The sequence below is a fragment of the Salvelinus namaycush genome, chromosome 27 (assembly GCF_016432855.1).
Source record: "Salvelinus namaycush isolate Seneca chromosome 27, SaNama_1.0, whole genome shotgun sequence".
NCBI classification, from domain to species: Eukaryota; Metazoa; Chordata; class Actinopteri; order Salmoniformes; family Salmonidae; genus Salvelinus; species Salvelinus namaycush.
The window spans coordinates 3205084-3233075 of NC_052333.1; the positions used below are offsets into that span (position 1 = coordinate 3205084).

At 43.0% G+C, this 27992-nt stretch overlaps 1 protein-coding gene across 1 annotated transcript; it reads left to right on the plus strand.

Annotated features, from left to right (window-relative positions):
- Window positions 1–1075: 1075 nt before the first annotated feature.
- si:ch211-152p11.4 (regulator of G-protein signaling 3) lies at window positions 1076–27100 on the plus strand. The gene is made up of 6 exons (XM_038966858.1): window positions 1076–1649; window positions 3181–3998; window positions 4670–4728; window positions 6886–7016; window positions 24674–24840; window positions 25451–27100. Exons 2-6 carry the CDS (start codon window positions 3480–3482, stop codon window positions 25619–25621), a joined length of 1047 nt encoding a protein of 348 aa, XP_038822786.1. The 5' UTR covers window positions 1076–1649; window positions 3181–3479; the 3' UTR covers window positions 25622–27100.
- Window positions 27101–27992: the final 892 nt, after the last annotated feature.

Below are 27992 nucleotides of genomic sequence, written 5' to 3' on the forward strand. Positions count from 1 at the left end.
GATAATACACAGTGGGTATATGGTTAATACACAGTGGGTATATGGATAATAAACAGTGGGTATATCGATAATAAACAGTGGGTATATGGATAATAAACAGTGGGTATATGGATAATAAACAGTGGGTATATGGATAATACACAGTGGGTATATGGATAATATACAGTGGGTATATGGATAATATACAGTGGGTATATGGATAATATACAGTGGGTATATGGATAATATACAGTGGGTATATGGTTAATACACAGTGGGTATATGGATAATAAACAGTGGGTATATGGATAATACACAGTGGGTATATGGTTAATACACAGTGGGTATATGGATAATACACAGTGGGTATATGGTTAATACACAGTGGGTATATGGTTAATATACAGTGGGTATATGGATAATAAACAGTGGGTATATGGATAATATACAGTGGGTATATGGATAATAAACAGTGGGTATATGGATAATATACAGTGGGTATATGGATAATATACAGTGGGTATATGGATAATATACAGTGGGTATATGGTTAATACACAGTGGGTATATGGATAATAAACAGTGGGTATATGGTTAATATACAGTGGGTATATGGTTACTATCCCGTGTATTTACAGTATCAGTATGACTCTATAAATGCAGAGCGATGAACAGTGTAATCCAGTATAGTGCAGTTATTTAGAGTACACTTCAGAGATAGCTTGACACCGTGTGCATAGTCCTTTGTTGGCCTTCATTTAATCCAAAGATGTAGATAATAAAACATAGCGTTCAAATAACAAAATAAGAGTTAGTTTAAGTTAATTTGAAAATGTTATTCAATATAAACAACTTTTTTTTTGAATATTCTTCCATTCCGTCACTGACAATGACATTATTAAAATAGCTCAGGCAGCTACAGAAAAGTTCCCTTCCTTCAGTGATTCCATTCATAGTAGGCTTCCTACCCCGGGGAGTTCAGAAGTGTTTTTCCAGGACACACCTAAAATATGTGAATGATGTTGTACTGTACAGAGATCTTCAAGGGACAAGACGGCAAGCTGAGACGGAGTTGTGGGTGGCAACACTGACAATAGGCGTTTCTGGTTCGTGCAAGTGTGAGATAAAAAAAATAAAAAAACAGGTCTGAATGAAGTTTGAGATAGAGAAACTTTCAAGGTGCTAGTGATTTCGTTTCGTCTGTCCGTATGCTTGTTATGTTTTCATAGATATTCAGTAACACATGCAGCGTCAGGACTCTTGATTATTGAGAGCACTTTGGTGGAGAAAGCGGCGGCATCCGCGACTCTGCGTCTTGGCACGGGTGTAATCATTAGCACAAAACGTTTTAGCAACGGGAACCATTTACTACAAACGAAAACGTTTTGCATTAAAACGACACTTTATATTGGACAAATTCAGCTAGGTCTCTCCCCGTTTCGTTCCGTTTGCTTCCGTTTGGTTCCTAGTTAATAATACACAACAGGCAATGCTCTGACGTCACAAGTGAGACTCTCAACTAAAGCAAGCCTAATCGAATTGAGGCTTTACATAATATATATATATATATTATGGTTCGATCAGTGGATATACTTCCCGGGACAGAGAACTCTTTGTTTGGAGCCAAAATCATGAAAGTACAGGTGGCAGAGTAACCGCAGGACATCGAGGTAATACATGTTTATCCCGGCTCTTTTTGTTGTTAGATTTACTGCAAGGAATTCAACTCCCCTCCTGAGGGATATAGATAATACTTCTGTTTAAAGTTCTCAGCGGTAGTCTCAACAGTTATGTAATGCCTTCTAAGACAGCCCAAGTTCAAGATTTGATTTATACACAGCATAAACACTGAACTGTGTGGTTCTTACTTTAATACACAATTAAAACACCAAGTTAAAAACATAAGTAAACATGATAGTATGGAGAATATATGTGGCTGTTTGTATCAGTCATATGAAACTATGGAGAATACATGTTGCTGTTTGTATCAGTCATATGATACTATGGAGAATACATGTGGCTCTTCACACCAGTCATATGATACTATGGAGAATATATGTGGCTGTTTATATCAGTCATATGATACTATGGAGAATATATGTGGCTGTTTATATCAGTCATATGATACTATGGAGAATATATGTGGCTCTTTAAACCAGTCATATGATACTATGGAGAATATATGTGGCTCTTTAAACCAGTCATATGATACTATGGAGAATATATGTGGCTGTTTATATCAGTCATATGATACTATGGAGAATATATGTGGCTGTTTATATCAGTCATATGATACTATGGAGAATATATGTGGCTGTTTATACCAGTCATATGATAATATGGAGAATATATGTGGCTCTTTAAACCAGTCATATGATACTATGGAGAATACATGTGGCTGTTCAAACCAGTCATATGTCATTTAGATGTGGGTCAAGTTGCAGGAAGACCATTTCACTCAAATCAATATTTAAAATCAGTAGAATCAGTAAAAATCTGCTGAATTCAAATCAGTAGAATCAGTAAAAAATCTGTGGAATTCAAATCAGTAGAATCAGTAAAAATCTGTTGAATTCAAATCAGTAGAATCAGTAAAAATCTGCTGAATTTAAATCAGTAGAATCAGTAAAAATCTGCCTAATTTAAATCAGTAGAATCAGTAAAAATCTGCTGAATTTAAATCAGTAGACTGGCATGACTACAATTCATCAGATTTTTGCAGCCAAGGGGCCAACACATTTATGTGAATATGTCTCTCATGTCAGTAGAAAACGAATAGGTGGTTTCAATATGTCACATATGAATATCAGAAAAAAAGCTTTCTCGTTAAGCCACATTGCATGTAGAGTGGACTTACCAGCATTGGACATAGCAGTTGTTCTCATACATACTGCAGCTGGTCGGACTCATGATCTACATCCCAAATGACAGCCTATTCCCTACATGGTGCACTACGCTATGGGGCTCTGGTCAAAAGTAGCGCACTATGTAGGGAATAGGGTGCCATTTGGGACGTAGATCATGAGTCCGACCAGCTACACTCTGTAAAAGTGTACCAATGATATGGAACAGCACACTGTGGTCCGGATGAATTGGCCCATTTCACCCATTTTCTGTGATTGTCCAACTCTTATCTTGTCCAATTCTCCATCTCTCTGTTTTCCTTTTATTGGCTGTTCTTTGTTGGGGTCCTCCCTCCAGACTATTTCTCTCTTCCATCTTCCCTTTCCCAAACCCGCTTGGCTTCCTTTCACTCTTCCTTGCTTTCTCCACCTGCACATCAGTCCCTCCATCCTCCCGTGTCTCTAACTCCACCTACACATCAGTCCCTCCATCCTCCCGTGTCTCTAACTCCACCTACACATCAGTCCCTCCATCCTCCCGTGTCTCTAACTCCACCTACACATCAGTCCCTCCATCCTCCCGTGTCTCTAACTCCACCTACACAACAGTCCCTCCATCCTCCCGTGTCTCTAACTCCACCCAGTGGCGCTGCCATCATGCGTCGGTACAGCTCCGAGGGGTCTCTACTCGATATGGATTTCCTGCCGCTGAGGAAAGTATCTGTGAAGGGCCACAACTACCACAGCCGGGACGGGGACTCAGGTACCTTCAACCCCCACCTGGAGGACGACGAACTGGATGGGCGAACCACCTCTTTCCCCTCTACCCCTATCATCGTGGAGCCTGGAGCCAGCCATGGGAGGACGACGGGGAGGGGGCAGCTGAGCAAGGATCACAGCGTCAGTGTGGAGAACGTCACAGAACTGGGGAAGCTAGAGAGTAAGTGTTTTCTCGTAGTGGTGAACCTCAACGAAGGATATAGGGCATATAGTGACGGGCAGTTGGCGCCGGCGACTACGGGCCGCAGCACAGAGAGCGTGGGCAGCGACGACCAGCCACCGCACTCTCCCTCGAACTCAACCTCTGGCTCCAGCCCCTTCAAGTCACAACAACGGTCCCCCACCAGAGCCAAGCTGTCCGCAGCCAAACTACACCTGAAGAGCCTGTTTGTGCAGGTAAAGAGTGATGTGGGAGGTCAGGGTCACTAGAGGAGTGGTCTCTGGCAGTGGTTAGGGTATTGGATGTTTTAGGTGACTGTATGGGAATGGATAGCCTGTGTGTGTGTGTGTGTGTGTGTGTGTGTGTTAGATGGGTTTTGACTAGGTGCGTTAGTTCTAACTTTCCGGGTCACCGGGTGGGCAGAGTTTGCACATTTCAGACCATTCCATTGGACCTTGTGAAATCTCTACTCCAATCAGGGAAGTGTATGAGCTAAAAAACAAATGCACCCTTTCTGGTTCCTCTCAGTAGTAATTCCAACCTTGAGATTCATCCTATGTTATTCATAAAGCAAGCGGTTGTGTTGATGTCAAGGTCACACTAAGTTGACAAAGGATTAAATAATCATGTGCAACAGCACACATTTACCTCAGATATTCTCAATTTGATTTAAAATATTGTCATGCATACTATTCCTGTCATTGTGTTACTGTGTGTGTGTGTGTGTGTGTGTGTGTGTGTGTGTGTGTGTGTGTGTGTGTGTGTGTGTGTGTGTGTGTGTGTGTGTGTGTGTGTGTGTGTGTGTGCGTGCGTGCGTGCGTGCGTGCGTGCGTGCGTGTGTTGTGTATGAGTGACACATGCCAATCATTTCAATTTGGAAACAAACTAATTGTGTCTGTATTTCCAGAGTCCCCATTCATCACATTCCAACCTGTTTAACCCAGAACAGAAAGAACAGAAAGACAGGTGAGGTCATCCACTGTGGACAATAGACTGTGGACAATAGACTGTGGACAATAGACTGTGGACAATAGACTGGACAATAGACTGCGGGCAATAGACTGTGGACAATAGACTGTGGACAATAGACTGTGGACAATAGACTGTGGACAATAGACTGTGGGCAATAGACTGTGGGCAATAGACTGGGCAATAGACTGTGGACAATAGACTGTGGACAATAGACTGTGGGCAATAGACTGTGGGCAATAGACTGTGGACAATAGACTGTGGACAATAGACTGAGGACAATAGAATCAGGACAATAGACTGTGGACAATAGACTGAGGACAATGGACTGTGGACAATGGACTGGGCAATAGACTGTGGACAATGGACTGTGGACAATGGACTGGGCAATAGACTGTGGACAATGGACTGTGGACAATGGACTGGGCAATAGACTGTGGGCAATAGACTGTGGGCAATAGACTGGGCAATAGACTGTGGACAATAGACTGTGGACAATAGACTGTGGGCAATAGACTGTGGACAATGGACTGTGGACAATAGACTGGGCAATAGACTGTGGGCAATAGACTGTGGGCAATAGACTGGGCAATAGACTGTGGACAATAGACTGTGGACAATAGACTGTGGACAATAGAATCAGGACAATAGACTGTGGACAATAGACTGTGGACAATAGACTGAGGACAATGGACTGTGGACAATGGACTGGGCAATAGACTGTGGACAATGGACTGTGGACAATGGACTGGGCAATAGACTGTGGACAATGGACTGTGGACAATGGACTGGGCAATAGACTGTGGACAATAGACTGTGGGCAATAGACTGGGCAATAGACTGTGGACAATAGACTGTGGACAATAGACTGTGGACAATAGACTGTGGGCAATAGACTGTGGGCAATAGACTGTGGACAATGGACTGTGGACAATAGACTGGGCAATAGACTGTGGGCAATAGACTGTGGGCAATAGACTGGGCAATAGACTGTGGACAATAGACTGTGGACAATAGACTGTGGGCAATAGACTGTGGGCAATAGAATGAGGACAATAGAATGAGGACAATAGACTGTGGACAATATAATGAGGACAATAGAATGAGGACAATAGACTGTGGACAATAGAATGAGGACAATAGAATGAGGACAATAGAATGAGGACAATAGACTGTGGACAATAGAATGAGGACAATAGAATGAGGACAATAGAATGAGAACAATAGAATGAGGACAATAGAATGCGGACAATATAATGAGGGCAATAGACTGGACAATAGAATGAGGACAATAGAATGAGGACAATATAATGAGGACAATAGACTGTGGACAGTAGAACGAGGACAATAGAATGAGGACAATATAATGAGGACAATAGACTGTGGACAATAGAATGAGGACAATAGAATGAGGACAATAGACTGTGGACAATAGAATGAGGACAATAGACTGTGGGCAATAGACTGTGGGAATAGACTGAGGACAATAGAATGAGGACAATAGACTGTGGGCAATAGACTGTGGGCAATAGACTGTGGGAATAGACTGTGGGAATAGACTGAGGACAATAGACTGTGGGAATAGACTGTGGGAATAGACTGAGGACAAGGTAGCTTTCTAAGAGGAAGTTGTCTAAATGGCACCCTATTCCCTATGTAGCCCTTTGGGCTCTGGTAAAGATTAGTGCACTAAATAGGGAATATGAGGTACTTTCCCTGGTCAAAAGTAGTGCACTACATAGGGAATAGGGTGCCATTTGGGACGTAACCTAAGAGGTTCCGTTTGAAGGGATACCCATCCGGACCTCATTCACCCTTGAGGTTGTAATGATACTGAGTCAAACAGTTGTGATGCTGAGTCAAAACAGTTTCATGTGTTATCATGAAATCTGATGCCTGTCTCCTCTCTCCCTCTCCCTTTCCCCTCCTGTCTCCCTATTTCTCCCTTTCCCCTCCTGTCTCCCTATTTCTCCCTCTCTCTCTCCCTATCTCTCCCTCTCCCTGTCTCTCCCTCTCCCCCCTCTCCTCCTGTCTCCCTATCTCTCCGTCTCCCTCCCTCACTCCCTCTCCCACTATCTCTTCCTGTCTCTCTCCTTTCCCCTCCTCTCTCTGTATCTCCCTCCCCCTTCCTCTCCCCCCTCTCCTCCCTAACAGTGCTAAAGAGCGGAGGTCTCGCCTCCCGTTGATGCACCAGTGGAGTCAGGTGGGCCACAGCAACGCCAAGTTCAGTCGGGTGGAACTTGATAAGTGGGCTGAATCGCTGGACGACCTCCTGGCCAGTCGGAGTAAGTAGACTAGGACACCCTCCTGACCAGTAGACTAGGACACCCTCCTGACCAGTAGACTAGGACACCCTCCTGACCAGTAGACTAGGACACCCTCCTGACCAGTAGACTAGGACACCCTCCTGACCAGTAGACTAGGACACCCCCCTGACCAGTAGACTAGGACACCCTCCTGACCAGTAGACTAGGACACCCTCCTGACCAGTAGACTAGGACACCCTCCTGACCAATAGACTAGGACACCCTCCTGGCCAGTCTAAGTAGACTAGGACACCCTACTGACCAGTAGACTAGGACACCCTCCTGACCAGTAGACTAGGACACCCCCCCTTACCAGTAGACTAGGACACCCTCCTGACCAGTAGACTAGGACATCCTCCTGACCAGTAGACTAGGACACCCTCCTGACCAGTCTAAGTAGACTAGGACACCCTACTGACCAGTAGACTAGGACACCCTCCTGACCAGTAGACTAGGACATCCTCCTGACCAGTAGACTAGGACACTCTCCTGACCAGTAGACTAGGACACCCTCCTAACCAGTAGACTAGGACACCCTCCTGACCAGTAGACTAGGACACCCTCCTGACCAGTAGACTAGGACACCCTATCCTGACCAGTAGACTAGGACACCCTATCCTGACCAGTAGACTAGGGCCATATTCATTGCTGTAAAACATAGCAAAAGGTTTTTCAACTGGAAACTAATACAAATATTTCAGTCAGACTGAGTAGTACAGCAGTCCCAAACCACTCCCTACCCTTCCTCCTTGGCCCTTACCCTTCCATGTTTGCTGATCTAAAGGGCTTTATTCAGGTATAATCAGTGTAGTAGTAAAGCTTCCACCGTAATGCTTCCGCTGTACAGATCTACAAACATGGAAGGGTTAGGGCAAAGGTAATCTCGGCATCCCAGAAGGAAAATCTGGCGCCAACTACTTGATTAGATTCTAGAGGGGGAGAGGTATGAGAAAATATACTAGAATGAGGAGAGGAAGCAGGGTGGTAGCTCCACCCCTCCACCCCCCACCCCCTGTCTGCACGTCTCCTTCAGAAATTTGAAAGATGCACACACCTGCCAAAACGTGATTTTGACCAGGGACGTTAAAAGAACCACCGGAACAATTGTTGCACCGGAGTGTGAACTGGGCACCTGTAATTAAGGAATAAGGCCCGACCCCTCGGGTGGTATATGGCCAATATACCACGGCTAAAGGCTGTTCTTATGTACGACGCAACGCGCCTGGACACAGCCCTTAGCCGTGGTATATTGGCCATATACCACAAACCCCAGAGGTGCCTTTTTGACATTATAAACTGTTTTCCAACGTAATTAGAGCAGGAAAAATAAATGTTTTGTCATACCCGTGGTATACGCTCTGATATACCACGGCTGTCAGCATTCAGGGCTCGAACCACCCAGTTTATAATTAGAGTTGGATGTTGATCTTGTCATTATTGCAGTGTATTGTTTCTATGCTCTCTCTCTTTGAGTTGAGTTTACATCCCACAGGCTGTTGACAGATGTCCTGATACCATGTATGCTACATAGTCTGTCCACAAGAGACTAGGGCTCAGGGGAAAGGGGGGGGGGGGAAGCAAAGTGCACTCTGATCCTGTTTTCAACCTCAGCTCACGAGTGTCTTGCAGCGTGTTGTGATGTCAGCGCGACAGGGCCGTATGGTCTCGGCGTACGTCATTGGTTTCTGTGTGCGGCACTAGTTCACACTTCAGCTGACCCCACTAGTTCACACTTCAGCTGACCCCGCTAGTTCACACTTCAGCTGACCCCACTAGTTCACACTTCAGCTGACCCCACTAGTTCACACTTCAGCTGACCCCACTAGTTCACACTTCAGCTGACCCCACTAGTTCACACTTCAGCTGACCCCGCTAGTTCACACTTCAGCTGACCCCACTAGTTCACACTTCAGCTGACCCCGCTAGTTCACACTTCAGCTGACCCCACTAGTTCACACTTCAGCTGACCCCACTAGTTCACACTTCAGCTGACCCCACTAGTTCACACTTCAGCTGACCCCACTAGTTCACACTTCAGCTGACCCCGCTAGTTCACACTTCAGCTTACCCCGCTAGTTCACACTTCAGCTGACCCCGCTAGTTCACACTTCAGCTGACCCCACTAGTTCACACTTCAGCTGACCCCACTAGTTCACACTTCAGCTGACCCCACTAGTTACTCTGAATAGATGTGATAGAAAACAGTAAGACCGTTTTAGATTACTGTCTCGAATGATCGTGTTTGTGTTCCAAATGTCGGGCTGGGAAATATGGGAAAAAAAATTCACAATACATTTGTTCTTTTGATGGTATTTGACAGTATTTTATGTTTTTAACTAATAAAAGTTATCTGTTTTGCTGTATGAGTTGTGCATGACCCATGACCCTAGGGTGGAAACACATACCTTCTAAAATGATTTCAATGAGGCTTTCTCATTCTGATTGGTTGAAGTTTGATTGAACAGTACAAACAAAAGTTGATCTCATTTGAGATCATTTCCACACGGCCACGTAGGGCTGCATGATATGGGCAATAGAATCTAGGCCTTATGATTAACCAAATATTGCAATTGCAATTTGACTTGCAATTTAGATAAAAACACTTAGGTGAACTGTTGGAATCATGGGAATGATTATTCTAATTCTATAGTTGGATTGTAATAGTGGCCCCTTTGAATACGGTGTTGTATGACAAGACAACGAATGAAAAAGCCAGGGAGGCATTCATAGAATTAGGAATTAAAATACTATTAGAATCTCTATGGAGGCATTATTGACACAGGGTAGGAACCAAAGTGTTGGTCAGTGTTTCCCAGGGGAGTGGGACCCTATAATTGTAGTTTTCTCTTTATGTAGCTCACATATTCATGCTTCGCTTATTCCTCTCTGATTTAGAAGATACTGTTGCACAGACAACTACACCAGCACTGGTATCAGCCTGTATTAGCTAGCTACGTTTGCTCTGACTCTGTATATTTTATTAGCTAGCCAGCTAACTAGCGATTTAGCATTTGCGGCTAACACATTTATTTTAGCCACAACTTGCTAAGAAAAGACAAACTAGCTGTTTGCAGACAGTATGATACACAAAACATTAGTGTAATTATAGGATCGCTTGTGGATGTACATTAAAAAGCAAAGTGGAAAGCAGCGTTGTTGTCAACTAACATATTGTTGCATCTGCTCAGGGGTGTAAATTACTTTTAAGATGGGGCGGCAGGTAGCCTAGTGGTTAGAGCGTTGGGCCAGTAACCGAAAGGTTGCTAGATCAAATCCCTGAGCTGACAAAGTTAAAAATCTTTCATTCTGCCCCTGAACAAGGCAGTTAACCCACTGTTCCTAGCCTAGGCTCTCATTGTAAATAAGAATTTGTTCTTAACTGACTTGCCTAGTTAAATAAAAATACTTGAAAGTACTACTTAAGTATTTTTGGGGGGTATCTTTACTTTACTACATTCTTAAAGAAAAATATGTACTTACATTATCCCTGACACCCAAAAGTACTTGTTACATTTTGAGTGCTTAGCAGGACAGAATTTTTGGGGAATATCAGAGCGGCGGTAACTCACCAGCATTACGACCAGGAATACGACTTTCCCAAATTGGATCCTTTGTTCGTACCCCCCAGGGCAATTTAACTTATTCCAGAGGCTGCTCTAAAACACCGCCAGCAGAGAAGAGGTATTCGGAGTGGACTTCTAGTCCGAATCAGGAGGCGTGCACACCATCCACTGCTTCTGAGTATATTACTCTCTAAGGTTCAGTCTTTGGATAATAAAGTAAACAAGCTCAGGGCGAGGATCTCCTTCCAGATAGACATCAGGGACTGTAACATACTCTGTTTCACGGAAACATGGCTCTCGGGATATACTGTCCCTGTCTATACAGTCAGCTGGATTCTCAGTACATCGCACAGACAAGAATAAAGAACTCTCCTGGGAGAAGAATGGCGGGGTGTATGTACAAGATTAACTACTCATGGGGTGATTGTGATAACATACAGAAACTCAAGTCATTTTGTTCCCCCAACCTAGAATACCTCACAATCAAATGCCAACGTATTACCTCCCCTAAAACCCTCACAAACTTTTACAGATGCATAATTGAGAGCATCCTGTCGGGCTGTATGACCGCCTTGTATGGCAACTGCACCATCCACAACCGCAGGGCTCTGCAGATGGTGGTGCGGTCTGCACAACGCATCACCGTGGCCAAAAAGGCCAAAAAGATCATCAAGGACATCAACCACCCGAGCCATGGCCTGTTCACCCCGCTATCATCCAGACGGCGAGGTCAGTACAGGTGCATCAAAGCTGGGACCGAGAGACTGAAAAACAGCTTCTATCTCAAGGCCATCAGACTGTTAAATAGCCATCACTAACTGGCTTCCACCCGGTTACGCTACCCTACACCTTAGAGGCTGCTGTCCTATGCACATAGACTTGGAATCACTGGCCACTTTAATGATGGAACACTAGAAACTTTAATAATGTTTAAATACTGATTTACTCATCTCATATGTATATACTGTATTCTATTCTATTGTATTTTAATCAATGCCGTGCTGACATTGCTTGATCTAATATTTATATTTTTCTTAATTCCATTATTTTACTTTTAGATTTGTGTATTGTTGTGAATTGTTAGATACTACTGCACTGTTGGAGCTAGAAACACAAGCATTTCGCTACACCCGCAATAACATCTGCTAAATATGTGACCAATAAAATGTTATTTGAACGAGCAACAACTGCGCTCCTTTAGTGACAGGGTGAGAGCGAAAGGGAGAGATAGAACTCAAGTAGCAGAGTAAACTATTTGTTTTTTAAATAGTTACATATCACATTTAACAAACTAAACAATGAATCCTTCCATTTTTTTCTGTCTTACACTTGATTCATACAGCGTCTCAGAGAATAAGTGCCTGATCTAGGATCAGGTCCCTCTTGTCCATGTCATCTTATTCATTGTGATCTAAAAGGGAAAACTGATCCTAGGTCAGCACTCCTACTCTGAGACGCTTCGTGAATACAGTCCCAGTTCTCAGATTGATTGTTCTACGTGACAAAGGTCATGGGTGGGAACCTGGAACCATTTGTAATAGGTGTGCCTATTGAATCCCAAATGGCACCCTCTTCCCTATATAGTGCACCACTTTGACTATTGACTCTGGTTAAAAGTAGTGCACTATGTAGGGAACAGGGTGTCATTTGGGGACACACAGCCGTGACCAAGGAAGATACAGTAATGTCTTATTTACTTCCTCGTTCCTTCTAGAATTTCTCCTGTCCTGTTACTAACACCCGTATTATTCCATCCCACCACACCGCTGTTGTGACAGTTTGTTGTCTTGTAAAACAGGTTTAGGTAACCCTGGTCCTGGAGAGCCGCAGGCACTTCATGTTCTTGATTTAACTGACCTGGAAGACCAGGTGTGTTGAATTGAGTCAATCACTGAACTGATCAATGAGCTCAGTTGTTCAGGTGTGGGCGCCTAGTTAGTACATGCTGTACTGCGACGCTTCAGAAACAGGGTTACCCCTGTCGTACGGAATCAAAATAACTAAGGGAAGGTGTTTTCAGTAACCTTCCTTTTGATAGTTACATTCCAGGAAAGCTTTGAAAGGGAAACGGTCTTGTTGTCAGTTAAAGATAAACACTGGGTTGTCATGGCTACATGTGCCCCCACCCCCACACACACACACACACCATACTTTAGTGTAGTCCTATTGGAATGTGGAACATTGGAGAACCATTAATGCTAACAGTGCATTGGGAAAGTATTCAGACCCCTTGACTTTTTCCAACTTTTGTTATGTTACAGCCTTATTCTAAAATTGATTAAATTACTTTTTTTCCCCTGCATTAATCTACACACAACACCCCATAATAAAAAAGAGTGTAAACAGGTTTTTAGAAATTTTAACAAATGTATTAAAAATTTAAGCAGATACCTTATTTACAGTCGTGGCCAAAAGTTTTGAGAATGACACAAATATTAATTTTCACAAAGTCTGCTGCTTCAGTGTCTTAGATATTTTTTGTCAAATGTTACTATGGAATACTGAAGTATAATTACAAGCATTTCATAAGTGTCAAAGGCTTTTATTGACAATTACATGAAGTTGATATTGAATATTTGCAGTGTTGACCCTTCTTTTTCAAGACCTCTGCAGTCTGCCCTGGCATGCTGTCAATTAACTTCTGGGCCACATCCTGACTGATGGCAGCCCATTCTTGCATAATCAATGCTTGGAGTTTGTCAGAATTTGTATGTTTTTGTTTGACCACCCGCCTCTTGAGGATTGACCACAAGTTCCCAATGGGATTAAGGTCTGGGGAGTTTCCTGGCCATGGACCCAAAATATTGATGTTTTGTTCCCCGAGCCACTTAGTTATCACTTTTGCCTTATGGCAAGGTGCTCCATCATGCTGGAAAAGGCATTGTTCGTCACCAAACTGTTCCTGGATGGTTGGGAGAAGTTGCTCTCGGAGGATGTGTTGGTACCATTCTTTATTCATGGCTGTGTTCTCAGGCAAAATTGTGAGTGAGCTCACTCCCTTGGCTGAGAAGCAACCCCACACATGAATGGTCTCAGGATGCCTTACTGTTGGCATGACACAGGACTGATGGTAGCCCTCACCTTGTCTTCTCCGGACAAGCTTTTTTCCGGATGCCCCAAATAATCGGAAAGGGGATTCATCAGAGAAAATGACTTTACCCCAGTCCTCAGCAGTCCAATCCCTGTACCTTTTGCAGAATATCAGTCTGTCCCTGATGTTTTTCCTGGAGAGAAGTGGCTTCTTTGCTGCCGTTCTTGACACCAGGCCATCCTCCAAAAGTCTTCACCTCACAGATGCACTCACACCTGCCTGCTGCCATTCCTGAGCAAGCTCTGTACTGGTGGTGCCCCGATCCCGCAGCTGAATCAACTTTAGGAGACGGTCCTGGCGCTTGCTGGACTTTTTTGGGCGCCCTGAAGCCTTCTTCACAACAATTGAACCGCTCTCATTGAAGTTCTTGATGATCCGATAAATGGTTGATTTAGGTGCAATCTGACTGGCAGCAATATCTTTGCCTGTGAAGCCCTTTTTGTGCAAAGCAATGATGACGGCACGTGTTTCCTTGCAGGTAACCATGGTTGACAGAGGAAGAACAATGATTCCAAGCACCACCCTCCTTTTGAAGCTTCCAGTCTGTTATTCGAACTCAATCAGCATGACAGAGTGAGCTCCAACCTTGTCCTCGTCAACACTCACACCTTTGTTAACGAGAGAATCACTGACATGATGTCAGCTGGTCCTTTTGTGGCAGAGCTGAAATGCAGTGGAAATGTTTTTTAGGGGATTCAGTTCATTTGCATGGCAAAGAGGGACTTTGCAATTAATTGCAATTCATCTGATCACTCTTCATAACATTCTGGAGTATATGCAAATTGCCATCATTCAAACTGAGGCAGCAGACTTTGTGAAAATTAATATTTGTGTCATTCTCAACTTTTGGTTACGACTTTACATAGGTATTTAGACCCTTTGCTATGAGACTCAAAATTGAGCTCAGGTGCATCCTGTTTCCATTGATCATTTTTTTGAAGTTTCTACAACTTGATTGGAGTCCACCTGTGGTAAATTCAATTAATTGAACATGATTTGCAAATGCACACACACCTGTCTCAGAGCAAAAGCCAAGTCATGAGGTCGAATAAATAGTCCGTAGAGCTCCAAGACAGGATTGTGTCGAGGCACAGGTCTGGGGAAGGGTACCAAAACATGTCTGCTGCATTGAAGGTCCCCAAACACAGTGGCCTCCATCATTCTTAAATGGAAGAAGTTTGGAACTACCAAGACTCTTCCTAGAGCTGGCCGCCTGGCCAAACTGAGCAATCAGGGGATAAGGGCCTTGGTCAGGGAGGTGACCAAGAACCCGATGGTCACTCTAACAGAGCTCCAGAGTTCCTCTATGGAGATGGGAGAACCTTCCAGAAGGACAACCATCTCTGCAGCACTCCACCAATCAGGCCTTTATGGTAGAGTGGCCAGACGGAAGCCACTCCTCAGTAAAAGGCACATGACAGCCCGCTTGGAGTTTGCCAAAAGGCACCTAAAGACTCTCAGATCATGAGAAACACGATTCTCTGGTCTGATGAAACCAAGATTGAACTATTTGGCCTGAATGCCAAGCATCACTTCTGGAGGAAACCTGGCACCATCCCTAAGGTGAAGCATGATGGTGGCAGCATCATGCTGGGGGGGATGTTTCTCAGCGACAGGGACTGGGAGACTAGTCAGGATCGAGGGAAAGATGAACGGAGCAAAGTACAGAGAGATCCTTGATGAAAACCTGCTCTAGAGCGCTCAGGACCTCAGACTGGTGTGAAGGTTGACCTTCCAACAGGACAACGACCCTAAGCACACAGCCAAGACAACGCAGGCGTGGCTTCGGAACAAGTCTCTGAATGTCCTTGTGGACCAGCCTGAGCCCGGACTTCAACACTTCCGTCTCTGGAGAGACCTGAAAAAAGCTGTGCAGCGACGCTCCCCATCCAACCTGACAGAGGTTGAGAGGATCTGCAGAGAAGAATGGAAGAAACTCCCCAAATACAAGTTTGCCAAGCTTATAGAGTCATACCCAAGAATACTCAATGCTGTAATAAACTTGAGGGTGTAATCACTGCCAAAGGTGCTTCAACAAAGTACTAAGTAAAGGGCAATAAATACTTATGTAAATGTGATTCATTTTTTATTTGATTCATTTTTTATTTGTTTTTATAAATTTGCCAACATTTCTAAAAACCTGTTTTCTCTTTGTCATTGTGGGGTGTTGTGTGTAGAGTGATGAGGGAAAAAAAGCAATTGAATACATTTTAGTATAAGGCTGTAACGTAACAAAATGTGGAAAAAGTCAAGGGGTCTGAATACTTTCCGAACGCACTGTATATCAAATCAAATGTATTTATATAGCCCTTCTTACATCAGCTGATATCTCAAAGTGCTGTACAGAAACCCAGCCTAAAACCCCAAACAGCAAGCAATGCAGGTGTAGAAGCACGGTGGCTAGAAAAAACTCCCTAGAAAGGCCAAAACCTAGGAAGAAACCTAGAGAGGAACCAGGCTCTGAGGGGTGGCCAGTCCTCTTCTGGCTGTGCCGGGTGGAGATTATAACAGAACATGGCCAAGATGTTCAAATGTTCATAAATGACCAGCATGGTCAAATAATAATAATCACAGTAGTTGTCGAGGGTGCAGCAAGTCAGCACCTCAGGAGTAAATGTCAGTTGGCTTTTCATAGCCGATAATTAAGAGTATCTCTACCGCTCCTGCGGTCTCTAGAGATTTGAAAACAGCAGGTCTGGGACAGGTAGCAGGTCCGGTGAACAGGTCAGGGTTCCATAGCCGCAGGCAGAACAGTTGAAACTGGAGCAGCAGCACGGCCAGGTGGACTGGGGACAGCAAGGAGTCATCATGCCAGGTAGTCCTGAGGCATGGTCCTAGGGCTCAGGTCCTCCGAGAGAGAGAAAGAAAGAGAGAAAGAGAGAATTAGAGAGAGCATACTTAAATTCACACAGGACACCGGATAAGACAGGAGAAGTACTCCAGATATAACAAACTGACCCTAGCCCCCCGACACATAAACTACTGCAGCATAAATACTAGAGGCTGAGACAGGAGGGGTCAGGAGACACTGTGGCCCCATCTGATGATACCCCCGGACAGGGCCAAACAGGAAGGATATAACCCCACCCACTTTGCCAAAGCACAGCCCCCACACCACTAAAGGGAAATCTTCAACCACCAACTTACCATCCTGAGACAAGGCCGAGTATAGCCCACAAAGATCTCCGCCACGGCACAACCCAAGGGGGGGTGCCAACCCAGACAGGAAGACCATGTCAGTGACTCAACCCACTCAAGTGACGCACCCCTCCTAGGGACGGCATGAAAGAGCACCAGTAAGCCAGTGACTCAGCCCCTGTAATAGGGTTAGAGGCAGAGAATCCCAGTGGAGAGAGGGGAACCGGCCAGGCAGAGACAGCAAGGGCTATTCGTTGCTCCAGAGCCTTTCCGTTCACCTTCACACTCCTGGGCCAGACTACACTCAATCATATGACCCACTGAAGAGATGAGTCTTCAGTAAAGACTTAAAGGTTGAGACCGAGTGTGCGTCTCTCACATGGGTAGGCAGACCATTCCATAAAAATGGAGATCTATAGGAGAAAGCCCTGCCTCCAGCTGTTTGCTTAGAAATTCTAGGGACAATTAGGAGGCCTGCGTCTTGTGACCGTAGCGTACATGTAGGTATGTACGGCAGGACCAAATCGGAAAGATAGGTAGGAGCAAGCCAATGTAATGCTTTGTAGGTTAGCAGTAAAACCTTGAAATCACCCCTTGCCTTAACAGGAAGCCAGTGTAGGGAGGCTAGCACTGGAGTAATATGATCAAATTTTTTAGTTCTAGTCAGGATTCTAGCAGCCGTATTTAGCACTAACTGAGGTTTATTTGGGTTTATTTATTTAGAAATGTACAGCTGCGTGTCATCCGCATAATAGTGAAAGTTAACATTATGTTTTCGAATGACATCCCCAAGAGGTAAAATATATGGTGAAAACAATAGTGGTCCTAAAACGGAACCTTGAGGTACACCGAAATGTACAGTTGATTTGTCAGAGGACAAAACATTCACAGAGACAAACTGATATCTTTCCGACAGATAAGATCTAAACCAGGCCAGAACTTGTCCGTGTAGACCAATTTGGGTTTCCAATCTCTCCAAAAGAATGTGGTGATCGATGGTATCAAAGGCAGCACTAAGGTCTAGGAGCACGAGGACAGATGCAGAGCCTCGGTCTGACGCCATTTAAAGGTAATTCACCACCTTCACAAGTGCAGTCTCAGTGCTATGATGGGGTCTAAAACCAGACTGAAGCTTTTCGTATAAATTGTTTGTCTTCAGGAAGGCAGTGAGTTGCTGCGCAACAGCTTTTTCCCAAAAAATTGAGAGGAATGGAAGATTCGATATAGGCCGATAGTTTTTTATATTTTCTGGGTCAAGGTTTGGCTATTTCAAGAGAGGCTTTATTACTGCCACTTTTAGTGAGTTTGGTACACATCCGGTGTTCAACATAGGAGGGCCAAGCACATGAAGCAGCTCTTTAAGTAGTTTAGTTGGAATAGGGTCCAGTATGCAGCTTGAAGGTTTAGAGGCCATGATTATTTATATGGAGCCTGTAGACATATAGGCTATATTCCTACAACTCAATGGCTGGGTTTAGACAGGCAGGCCATTTCTGATCTTTTGCCCAATTATTGTCAAATGAGCTTATCTGGTTGGTCAAAAGACAAGTATAAACTCAGCCAATGTTCCTTTCAGACTATGAACTGTATTGTCCATTCTTGTGGAATGGAAATGTCTTTCTAGGCATGTGGCTCACACATAGCAATCAGACAGAATACAAAAACAGTCTAAATGATAGCCTCATAAATACATACGTATAAATACTATCATCAGTCTACTGTTAAAGAAATTAAAAGCTTTCTTGGAATGCTTTCATCTACTTATATCTACTACCAGGGATTAAATGTCATATACAGTTGAAGTCGGAAGTTTACATACACCTTAGCCAAATACATTTAAACTCAGTTTTTCACAATTCCTGACATTTAATCCTAGTAAAAAGCCCCTGTCTTAGGTCAGTTAGGATCACCATTTTATTTTAAGAATGTGAAATGTCAGAATAATAGTAGAAAGATTGATTTATTTCAGCTTTTATTTCTTTCATCACATTCCCAGTGGGTCAGAAGTTTACATACACTCAATTAGTATTTGGTAGCATTGCCTTTAAATTGTTTAACTTGGGTCAAACGTTTTGGGTAGCCTTCCACAAGCTTCCCACAATAAATTGAGTGAATTTTGGCCCATTCCTCCTGACAGAGCTGGTGTAACTGAGTCAGGTAGTAGGCCACCTTGTTCGCACACGCTTTTTCAGTTCTGCCCACAAATGTTCTATAGGATTGAGGCCAGGGCTTTGTGATGGCCACTCCAATACCTTGACCTTCTTGTCCTTAAGCCATTTTGGCACAACTTTGGAAGTATACTTGGGGTCATTGTCCATTTGGAAGACCCATTTGTGACCAAGCTTTAACTTCCTGACTGATGTCTTGAGATGTTGCTTCAATATATCCACAACATTTTCCTACCTCATGATGCTATCTATTTTGTGAAGTGCACCAATCCCTCCTGCAGCAAAGCACCCCCACAACATGATGCTGCCACCCCCGGTTGGGATGGTGTTCTTCGGCTTGCAAGACTCCTCCTTTTTCCTCCAAACATAACGATGGTCATTATGGCCAAAAAGTTAAATTTTTGTTTCATCAGACCAGAGGACATTTCTTCAAAAAGTACAATCTTTGCCCCCATGTGCAGTTGCAAATCGTAGTCTGGCTTTTTTATGGCGGTTTTGGAGCAGTGGCTTCTTCCTTGCTGAGCGGCCTTTCAGGTTATGTCGATATAGGACTCGTTTTACTCTGGATATAGATACTTGTGTACCTGTTTCCTCCAGCATCTTCACAAGGTCCTTTGCTGTTGTTCTGGGATTGATTTGCACTTTTCGCATCAAAGTACGTTGATCTCTAGGAGACAGAACGCATCTCCTTCCTGAGCGGTGTGACGGCTGCGTGGTCCCATGGTGTTTATACTTGTGTACTACTGTTTGTACAGATGAATGTGGCACCTTCAGGCATTTGGAAATTGCTCCCAAGGATGAACCAGGCTTGTGGAGGTCTACAATTTCTTTTCTGAGGTCTTAGCTGATTTCTTTTGATTTTCCCATGATGTCAAGCAAAGAGGCACTGAGTTTGAAGGTAGGCCTTGAAATACATCCACAGGTACACCTCCAATTGACTCAAATAATGTCAATTAGCCTATCAGAAGCTTCTAAAGCCATGACATCATTTTCTGGAATTTTCCAAGCTGTTTAAAGGCACAGTCAACTTAGTGTATGTAAACTTCTGACTCACTGGAATTGTGATACAGTGAATTATAAGTTAAATAATCTGTCTGTAAACAATTGTTGGAAAAATGACTTGTGTCATGCACAAAGTAGATGTCCTACTCGACTTTCCTTAAACTATAGTTTGTTAACAAGAAATTTGTGAAGTGGATGAAAAATGATGACTCCAACCTAAGTGTATGTAAACTTCCGACTTCGACTGTACATATGAGATGAGTAATGCAAAATATGTAAACATCATTATTAAAGTGGCATAAATAAAGTGACTAGTGATCCATTTGTTAGAGTGGCCAATGATTTCAAGTCTGTATGTAGGCAGCAGCCTCTCTGTGTTGTTGATGGCAGTTTAACAATCTTGCTGGCCTTGAGATAGAAGCTATTTTTCAGTCTCTCGGTTCCCAGCTTTGATGCTGTACTGTACTGACCTCGCCTTCTGGAGGTTAGCGGGGTAAACAGGCAGTGGCTCGGGTGGTTGTTGTCCTTGATGGTCTTTAGCTTATTTATACATTATGAAGTGATGAAGTTTTGATTATTTTAGGTGAAGTGTTTAAACTTGATTTATTTGCTGAACTATTATTCAAAATGAACTAGTTTCAGTGTTGATTAACTAGTGTCAGTGTTGATTAACTAGTGTCAGTGTTGATTAACTAGTGTCAGTGATGATTAACTAGTGTCAGTGATTAACTAGTGTCAGTGATGATTAACTAGTGTCAGTGTTGATTAACTAGTGTCAGTGTTGATTAACTAGTGTCAGTGTTGATTAACTAGTGCCAGTGTTGATTAACTAGTGTCAGTGATTAACTAGTGTCAGTGTTGATTAACTAGTGTCAGTGTTGATTAACTAGTGTCAGTGTTGATTAACTAGTGCCAGTGTTGATTAACTAGTGCCAGTGTTGATTAACTAGTGTCAGTGATTAACTAGTGTCAGTGTTGATTAACTAGTGGCAGTGATTAACTAGTGGCAGTGATTAACTAGTGTTGATTAACTAGTGTCAGTGTTGATTAACTAGTGTTAGTGATTAACTAGTGTCAGTGATTAACTAGTGTCAGTGATTAACTAGTGCCAATGTTGATTAACTAGTGTCAGTGTTGATTAACTAGTGTCAGTGGTTAACTAGTGTCAGTGATTAACTAGTGTCAGTGATTAACTAGTGTCAGTGTTTAACTAGTGTCAGTGTTGATTAACTAGTGTCCGTGTTGATTAACTAGTGTCAGTGATTAACTAGTGTCAGTGTTGATTAACTAGTGTCAGTGATTAACTAGTGTCAGTGATTAACAAGTGTCAGTGATTAACTAGTGTCAGTGTTGATTAACTAGTGTCAGTGCTTAACTAGTGTCAGTGTTGATTAACTAGTGTCAGTGTTGATTAACTAGTGTTAGTGATTAACTAGTGTCAGTGATTAACTAGTGTCAGTGTTGATTAACTAGTGTCAGTGATTAACTAGTGTTAGTGATTAACTAGTGTCAGTGTTGATTAACTAGTGTCAGTGTTGATTAACTAGTGTTAGTGATTAACTAGTGTCAGTGATTAACTAGTGTCAGTGTTGATTAACTAGTGTCAGTGATTAACTAGTGTCAGTGTTGATTAACTAGTGCCAGTGTTGATTAACTAGTGACAGTGTTGATTAACTAGTGTCAGTGATGATTAACTAGTGTTAGTGATTAACTAGTGTCAGTGTTGATTAACTAGTGACAGTGTTGATTAACTAGTGTCAGTGTTGATTAACTAGTGTCATTGATTAACTAGTGAAAGTGTTGATTAACTAGTGTCAGTGATTAACTAGTGTCAGTGATTAACTAGTGTCAGTGATTAACTAGTGTCAGTGATTAACTAATGACAGTGTTGATTAACTAGTGTCAGTGATTAACTAGTGTCAGTGTTGATTAACTAGTGTCAGTGTTGATTAACTAGTGTCCGTGTTGATTAACTAGTGTTAGTGATTAACTAGTGTCAGTGATTAACTAGTGTCAGTGATTAACTAGTGTCAGTGATTTAACTAGTGTCAATGTTGATTAACTAGTGTCAGTGTTGATTAACTAGTGTTAGTGATTAACTAGTGTCGGTGGTTAACTAGTGTCAGTGTTGATTAACTAGTGTCAGTGTTGATTAACTAGTGTCAGTGATTAACTAGTGTCAGTGTTGATTAACTAGTGTCAGTGTTGATTAACTAGTGTTAGTGATTAACTAGTGTCAGCGATTAACTAGTGTCAGTAATTAATTAGTGACAGTGTTGATTAACTAGTGTCAGTGATTAACTAGTGTCAGTGTTGATTAACTAGTGTCAGTGATTAACTAGTGTCAGTGATTAACTAGTGTCAGTGTTGATTAACTAGTGTCTGTGATTAACTAGTGTCAGTGATTAACTAGTGTCAGTGTTGATTAACTAGTGTCAGTGATTAACTAGCGTCAGCGATTAACTACTGTCAGTGTTGATTAACTAGTGTCTGTGATTAACTAGTGTCAGTGTTGATTAACTAGTGTCTGTGATTAACTAGTGTCAGTGATTAACTAGTGTCAGTGTTGATTAACTAGTGTCTGTGATTAACTAGCGTCAGTGATTAACTACTGTCAGTGTTGATTAACTAGTGTCAGTGATTAACTAGTGTCAGTGTTGATTAACTAGTGTCAGTGTTGATTAACTAGTGTCAGTGATTAACTAGTGTCAGTGTTGATTAACTAGTGTCAGTGTTGATTAACTAGTGTCAGTGATTAACTAGTGTCAGTGATTAACTAGTGTCAGTGTTGATTCATCACATATCACTTATTCTGCAATAAAGAGGGGAAGGGGTTCTGTCTGTAATTTGTCTGTGTTTCTGTGATTTATTCTCAAATGAACATTTCCTTGTTGTCCGGTTGTAAGATCTCTAATATGTTTTATTTGTTTGTCTCTCTCTCAGTATATCAGCTTTGTGAATACATGTTGCAGCTTATCGTATGGCATGCATCGCCAATGCAGCCATAGGACTACAGAATGATGGCATTACTGGCCTTGTGGGCATCTGTCATCTGAAGCAGAGAATAGCTAAACTCGCACATTGTTTACATGTTGACGTTCTCAATTTAAAATTATACCAGTAGACAATGTATATAAAGGTAAAGAATATACCAGATTTTGTACATGCCTTTTAAGTGCTGACAACACATTTTGTGCAAATCCAAAATATGGAGATGACAATTAGGCTACAGGAGATGAGCATTACAGGAAACATTCTCTGAGGTAAATTTTATTTAATTCATTTTAGCAATGTTGCTAGCAAAATGATTACAGCTCCCATAGCAACCAGGAACTGTCTATGTATCACTGACCCTGCATAAGCTAGCGACTGGGCTAACACAGGAAACCTTTTAGGTCAATAATATGCTGTTTTTATTTTTTTTTAATGGCTTTCTAATAGTAGCTAGCTAGTAGCTAGCTAGGTTAGTTAGTTATACCTACTGTAGGTAACTTACAAGGTTAGCTGACTTTTCAACAACAACAAAAAATAACTCAATGTGGCTGGCTACTTGTCCCTCATGCTAGCCTTTACAGCCAAATATCACTTACGTCCAGAATAAAAAATATTGACATGGCCAGCATTGTAGACTGTTGCTCCTACAGCACTAAACTGGTGAGCCCCTTCGGAGCTCCGCCCAAGCAAAGCATTTGATTGTTTGGCGTGTTGCTTGGAGTCACTGATTTACATCTGGTGCTGACCCATCTTTAGCTAGCTGATTTCTGCCATGGAACTGCCCCAGGCTTCCCGTTTTTCTGGTTCGCGATGAGGCTAGGTTAAGGGTTACGGTTGGTGTTAGGGAAAATACAATTTTTGAATGGGAATCAATTATTTGGTCCCCACAAGGATAGTATAAACAAACCTGTATGTGTGTGTGTGTGTGCGCGTACGTGTTGATGTGTTGCGCTGTCTATCCCAGTCACGGTGTGTGAACAATGACATGTTGTAACCACTGTGTCAGCAATCTGCTGCACTCCTTCGTTTCCCCACCCCCACTCAGTCTGCACCAAAACATGTTGCAACCCGCTGTCTAAGCAGAGGGAGAGAGGGAGAGATAATAGAGGGGGTGGATGTGTGACTGATTAAAGATAGCTATAATGAAAATATACTGGGGGAAAAATCCTATGATTGATTAGTACTTTACAGTCTGTGTATATTTCTGTGTGTGTGTGTGTGTGTGTGTGTGTGTGTGTGTGTGTGTGTGTGTGTGTGTGTGTGTGTGTGTGTGTGTGTGTGTGTGTGTGTGTGTGTGTGTGTGTGTGTGTGTGTGTGTGTGTGTGTGTGCACAATAACTTTTGAAATGTTTTAAAATGTCAGGATTTTTTCAGGTCCTGAATTTGTTCAAATGCTATTTTAAGCTTAAGGGTTCAGGTTTTGGGGTTAAGGTTTTTGCAGGTTAGAGTTGGGAAAATAGGATTTTTACTCCAAAAAGTCACAAATAAAGCTGTATAGGTGTGTGTTTGCATGTCAGTGTATTGGCCAATGGTGTATGTGAACATCCAATCTGTCTCCCCTTCCTCGTCTTCCCCTCTAGTGACGTCCTAAATGTACTTTCATAAACCCTAATACTCCTCCCTCCCTCTCTCTCCCTTCCTCCTCCCTCTCCTCACCCCCCCACCCCCTCCCCCTCTCCAGCGGGTGTGTCTGTGTTTGGAGCATTCCTGCGCTCAGAGTTTAGTGAGGAGAATCTGCAGTTCTATCTGGCCTGTGAGCAGTACAGAAACTCGTCCAACAACTTCAGCCTGCACAGACGGGCCAAGACGATCACTGCCACCTATATTGATGCGGGGGCACCACGAGAGGTATACAGAATGTGTCTATACTTTAACCTGTCTGGCCGGCCTTTCTATCGGTCTATCTGTCCATCTGTGGGCTGGCCGGCCTTTCATTCGGTCTATCTGTCCATCTGTGGGCTGGCCGGCCTTTCATTCGGTCTATCTGTCCATCTGTGGGCTGGCCGGCCTTTCATTCGGTCTATCTGTCCATCTGTGGGCTGGCCGGCCTTTCATTCGGTCTATCTGTAAATGGGCTTCTCTTTATCCATCTATCATTCTGTAATCTTCTTCCTTCTGCACGATGGCGTGTTTGTTAAACCAGTTAATTCACCCATCCCCTGTCCTCTCCCTCTTTCACTCTCTCTCTCCCTCCATCCCCCGTCCTCTCCCTCTTTCACTCTCTCTCTCCCCCCTCTCTCTCTGCTTCCATCTCCCTCTCTTTCCCACTGCCTTTCGCTCTCGCTGCCCCTCTGTCTCTCCTCCTCCATCTCTCCATACCTCTCCCGCTCTTGCTCTTTCTTTCTCCCCTCTCTCTCCCTCCCTTTCCCACTCTGCCTCTCTCTCTCTTTCTCTCCTCTCTCGCCCTCCCTCCCTTTCCCACTCTGCCTCTCTCTCTCTCTCTCCCTTTCCCTTTCAGGTGAACTTGGACAGTAAGACCAGAGATCTAACCACACAGCTCCTACAGGCCCCATCACACACCTCCCTGTCCCACGCCCAGAAACGCATCTACTCCCTCCTGGATACAGACTGCTACCCTCGCTTCCTCCAGTCCACCATCTACCTCACCCTGCTGGGCCAGGCTGACTAGAGACTAAGGGCTCCATTCAATCTGTATTCGTGGAAGTTCAGCACTATAGCCTCGATTGAAATGTATAGGCAAATGTGCCTGCGTTCGTGGAGACTACATTCACGTTAATTTGATGGCTCAATCTGAAATTACCTTTACATTTCAATCACGCCGTAGCGTTGAATTTCTGCAATACGAATTGAATGGAGACCTAAGGCTGCGTCCCTATTCTCCACTCTCCACCCTTCTCCTAAAGTGTACACTATCTCACATGGATTTAACAATGGTGGAAAGGAAACTCCAATCCAGTGCTTTTGAAATCTATGATGGGTGTGTACGTGCTTACTGGGAAAGGGTGGAAAACTGAGACCTATCTGTTGTGGATATGGGGTTGGACTGTTGCAGGAGATGCAGTTACATCATGTAGAGTTAAAGATGGTTTGGGGTTTAGTCATTCCAGTTAATGAGCAGGGTTGTGTTCATTTGGGCATGGAACAGAAAAACTTTTAAAAAAAAAATGTTTTTCAAAGCAAAATGAAAATGAGAGTTCTTTATTGGACAAGTCCAGGTAGTCCCTTTCTGTTTCAGTGCCTAATGAACATGACCCAGGGGGTTCTGTTAGGTTCTGCTTAGGGTGTGAAGAAGCTTGGGGAAATGACAGCAGGGAATGCCATGGGGTTTGGATTGAAGGAGCTTGCCAATCGATCAACAGAGGTTACGAGACAGGGACCTGTTTATTCCATGACTTAGTGAGTGTGAAACTGACGATATCATCGTTTGTAATCATTGAACATCCCTGTTTTTGTTGGCATCATTCGTAGCAGAGCAGCTAAGAAGCCGATAGGTCACCCACGGTCCAATGAGCACGTATGGAATTCCAACAGCGTGTACAAAGGGAAAACAAGTTGAGCAAGATGCCGCACTAGTTGAAAAGGACAACGCATTTTGAGAAACCCAAAGCAGTCCTCACTGGTGGAGGAGTGTAGCCCGTACAAGGAAGTAACCTATTTAAAGATTGCCTCCAGGAACTCTTTTTGAAAAAGGGATTTCTTTCAAAGATGTCACCTTAATAATCCCTCAGATCAGATGGATGGTTTTATTAACATATCAAGACAGATCATTTGTCGCTAGATAATTCAAAAATGGTATTGTTTCCAAGTAAGCCATCTTACATTACAGACCTCTGGCAAACAAAGTCAGTGTTGGTTTGATGCCGTTCTTATGTGACTGCAGTGTTCTGAACAGTGTATGAAAACCAAGAGAGAAACCCATTTCACTTCACGCTCCATTGTACATATTTTTAAACAGTAATCTGAAGAGAATCCAACAGATAAACAAAGAATATAGTAATTTCTTTCAAGTGTATAATTTCTTTGTACCTAGTTTTGAATGTGGTTTTGTCAAACTATTTTAAAGATAAATAAAATAACACGTAAATGTACATATGACAGTAGTCGTTGGTCACTATAGATGGATCTCAGTGCTATCCGTCTAAACACCGTGAGGTTGCTGAGTAACGCTAAGGAAATAAACTATATATCTCTGTGTCCAGTATGAAGGAAGTTTGAGGTAGTTTCGCGAGCCAATGCTAACTCGCATCAGCGCAATGAATGGAAGTCTATGGGGATCTGCTAGCATTACTGAAAGTAATCATTACGTTACTGAGTTTGGGTAATCCAAAAGTTACGTTACTGATTACAATTTTGTACAGGTAACTATAGTAACGGATTACATTTAGAAAGTCATTTACGTAAACCCGGGATTAATTTTTGGGTTTAAAATCAGATTTTAAAAAGATAAATTGTAGAACTATACTGATCAAACATATAAACACAACATGCAACAAAATACAACAATTTTACTGAGTTAAAAGTTCATATGAGGAAAATAAGCCAATTCAAATAAATGAATTAGGCTCAAATCTATGGATTTTACGTGACTGGGCAGGGGTGCGAGCCGTGGGTGGGCATAGACCCATCGACTTGGGAGCCAGAACCAACCAATCAGGACACATTTTCCCCCACAAAAGAGCTTTATTACAGAGAAAAATACTCAGTTTCATCAGCTGTCAGGGTGGCTGGCCTCAGACGATCCCGCAAGGGAAGAAGCCGGATGTGGAGATCCTGGGCTGGCGTGGTTACACGTGGTCTGCGGTTGTGAGGCCGGTTGGATGTGCTGCCAAATTCTCTAAAACGACATTGGAAGCTGCTTATGGTAGAGAAATTCCATTCAATTCTCTGGCAACAGCTCTGGTGGACATTCCTGCAGTCAGCATGCCAATTGCACGCTCCCTCCAAATTTGAGACATCTGTGGCATTGTGTTGTGTGACAAAACTGCACATTTTAGAGTGGCCTTTTATTGTCCCCAGCGCAAGGTGCACCTGTGTAATGA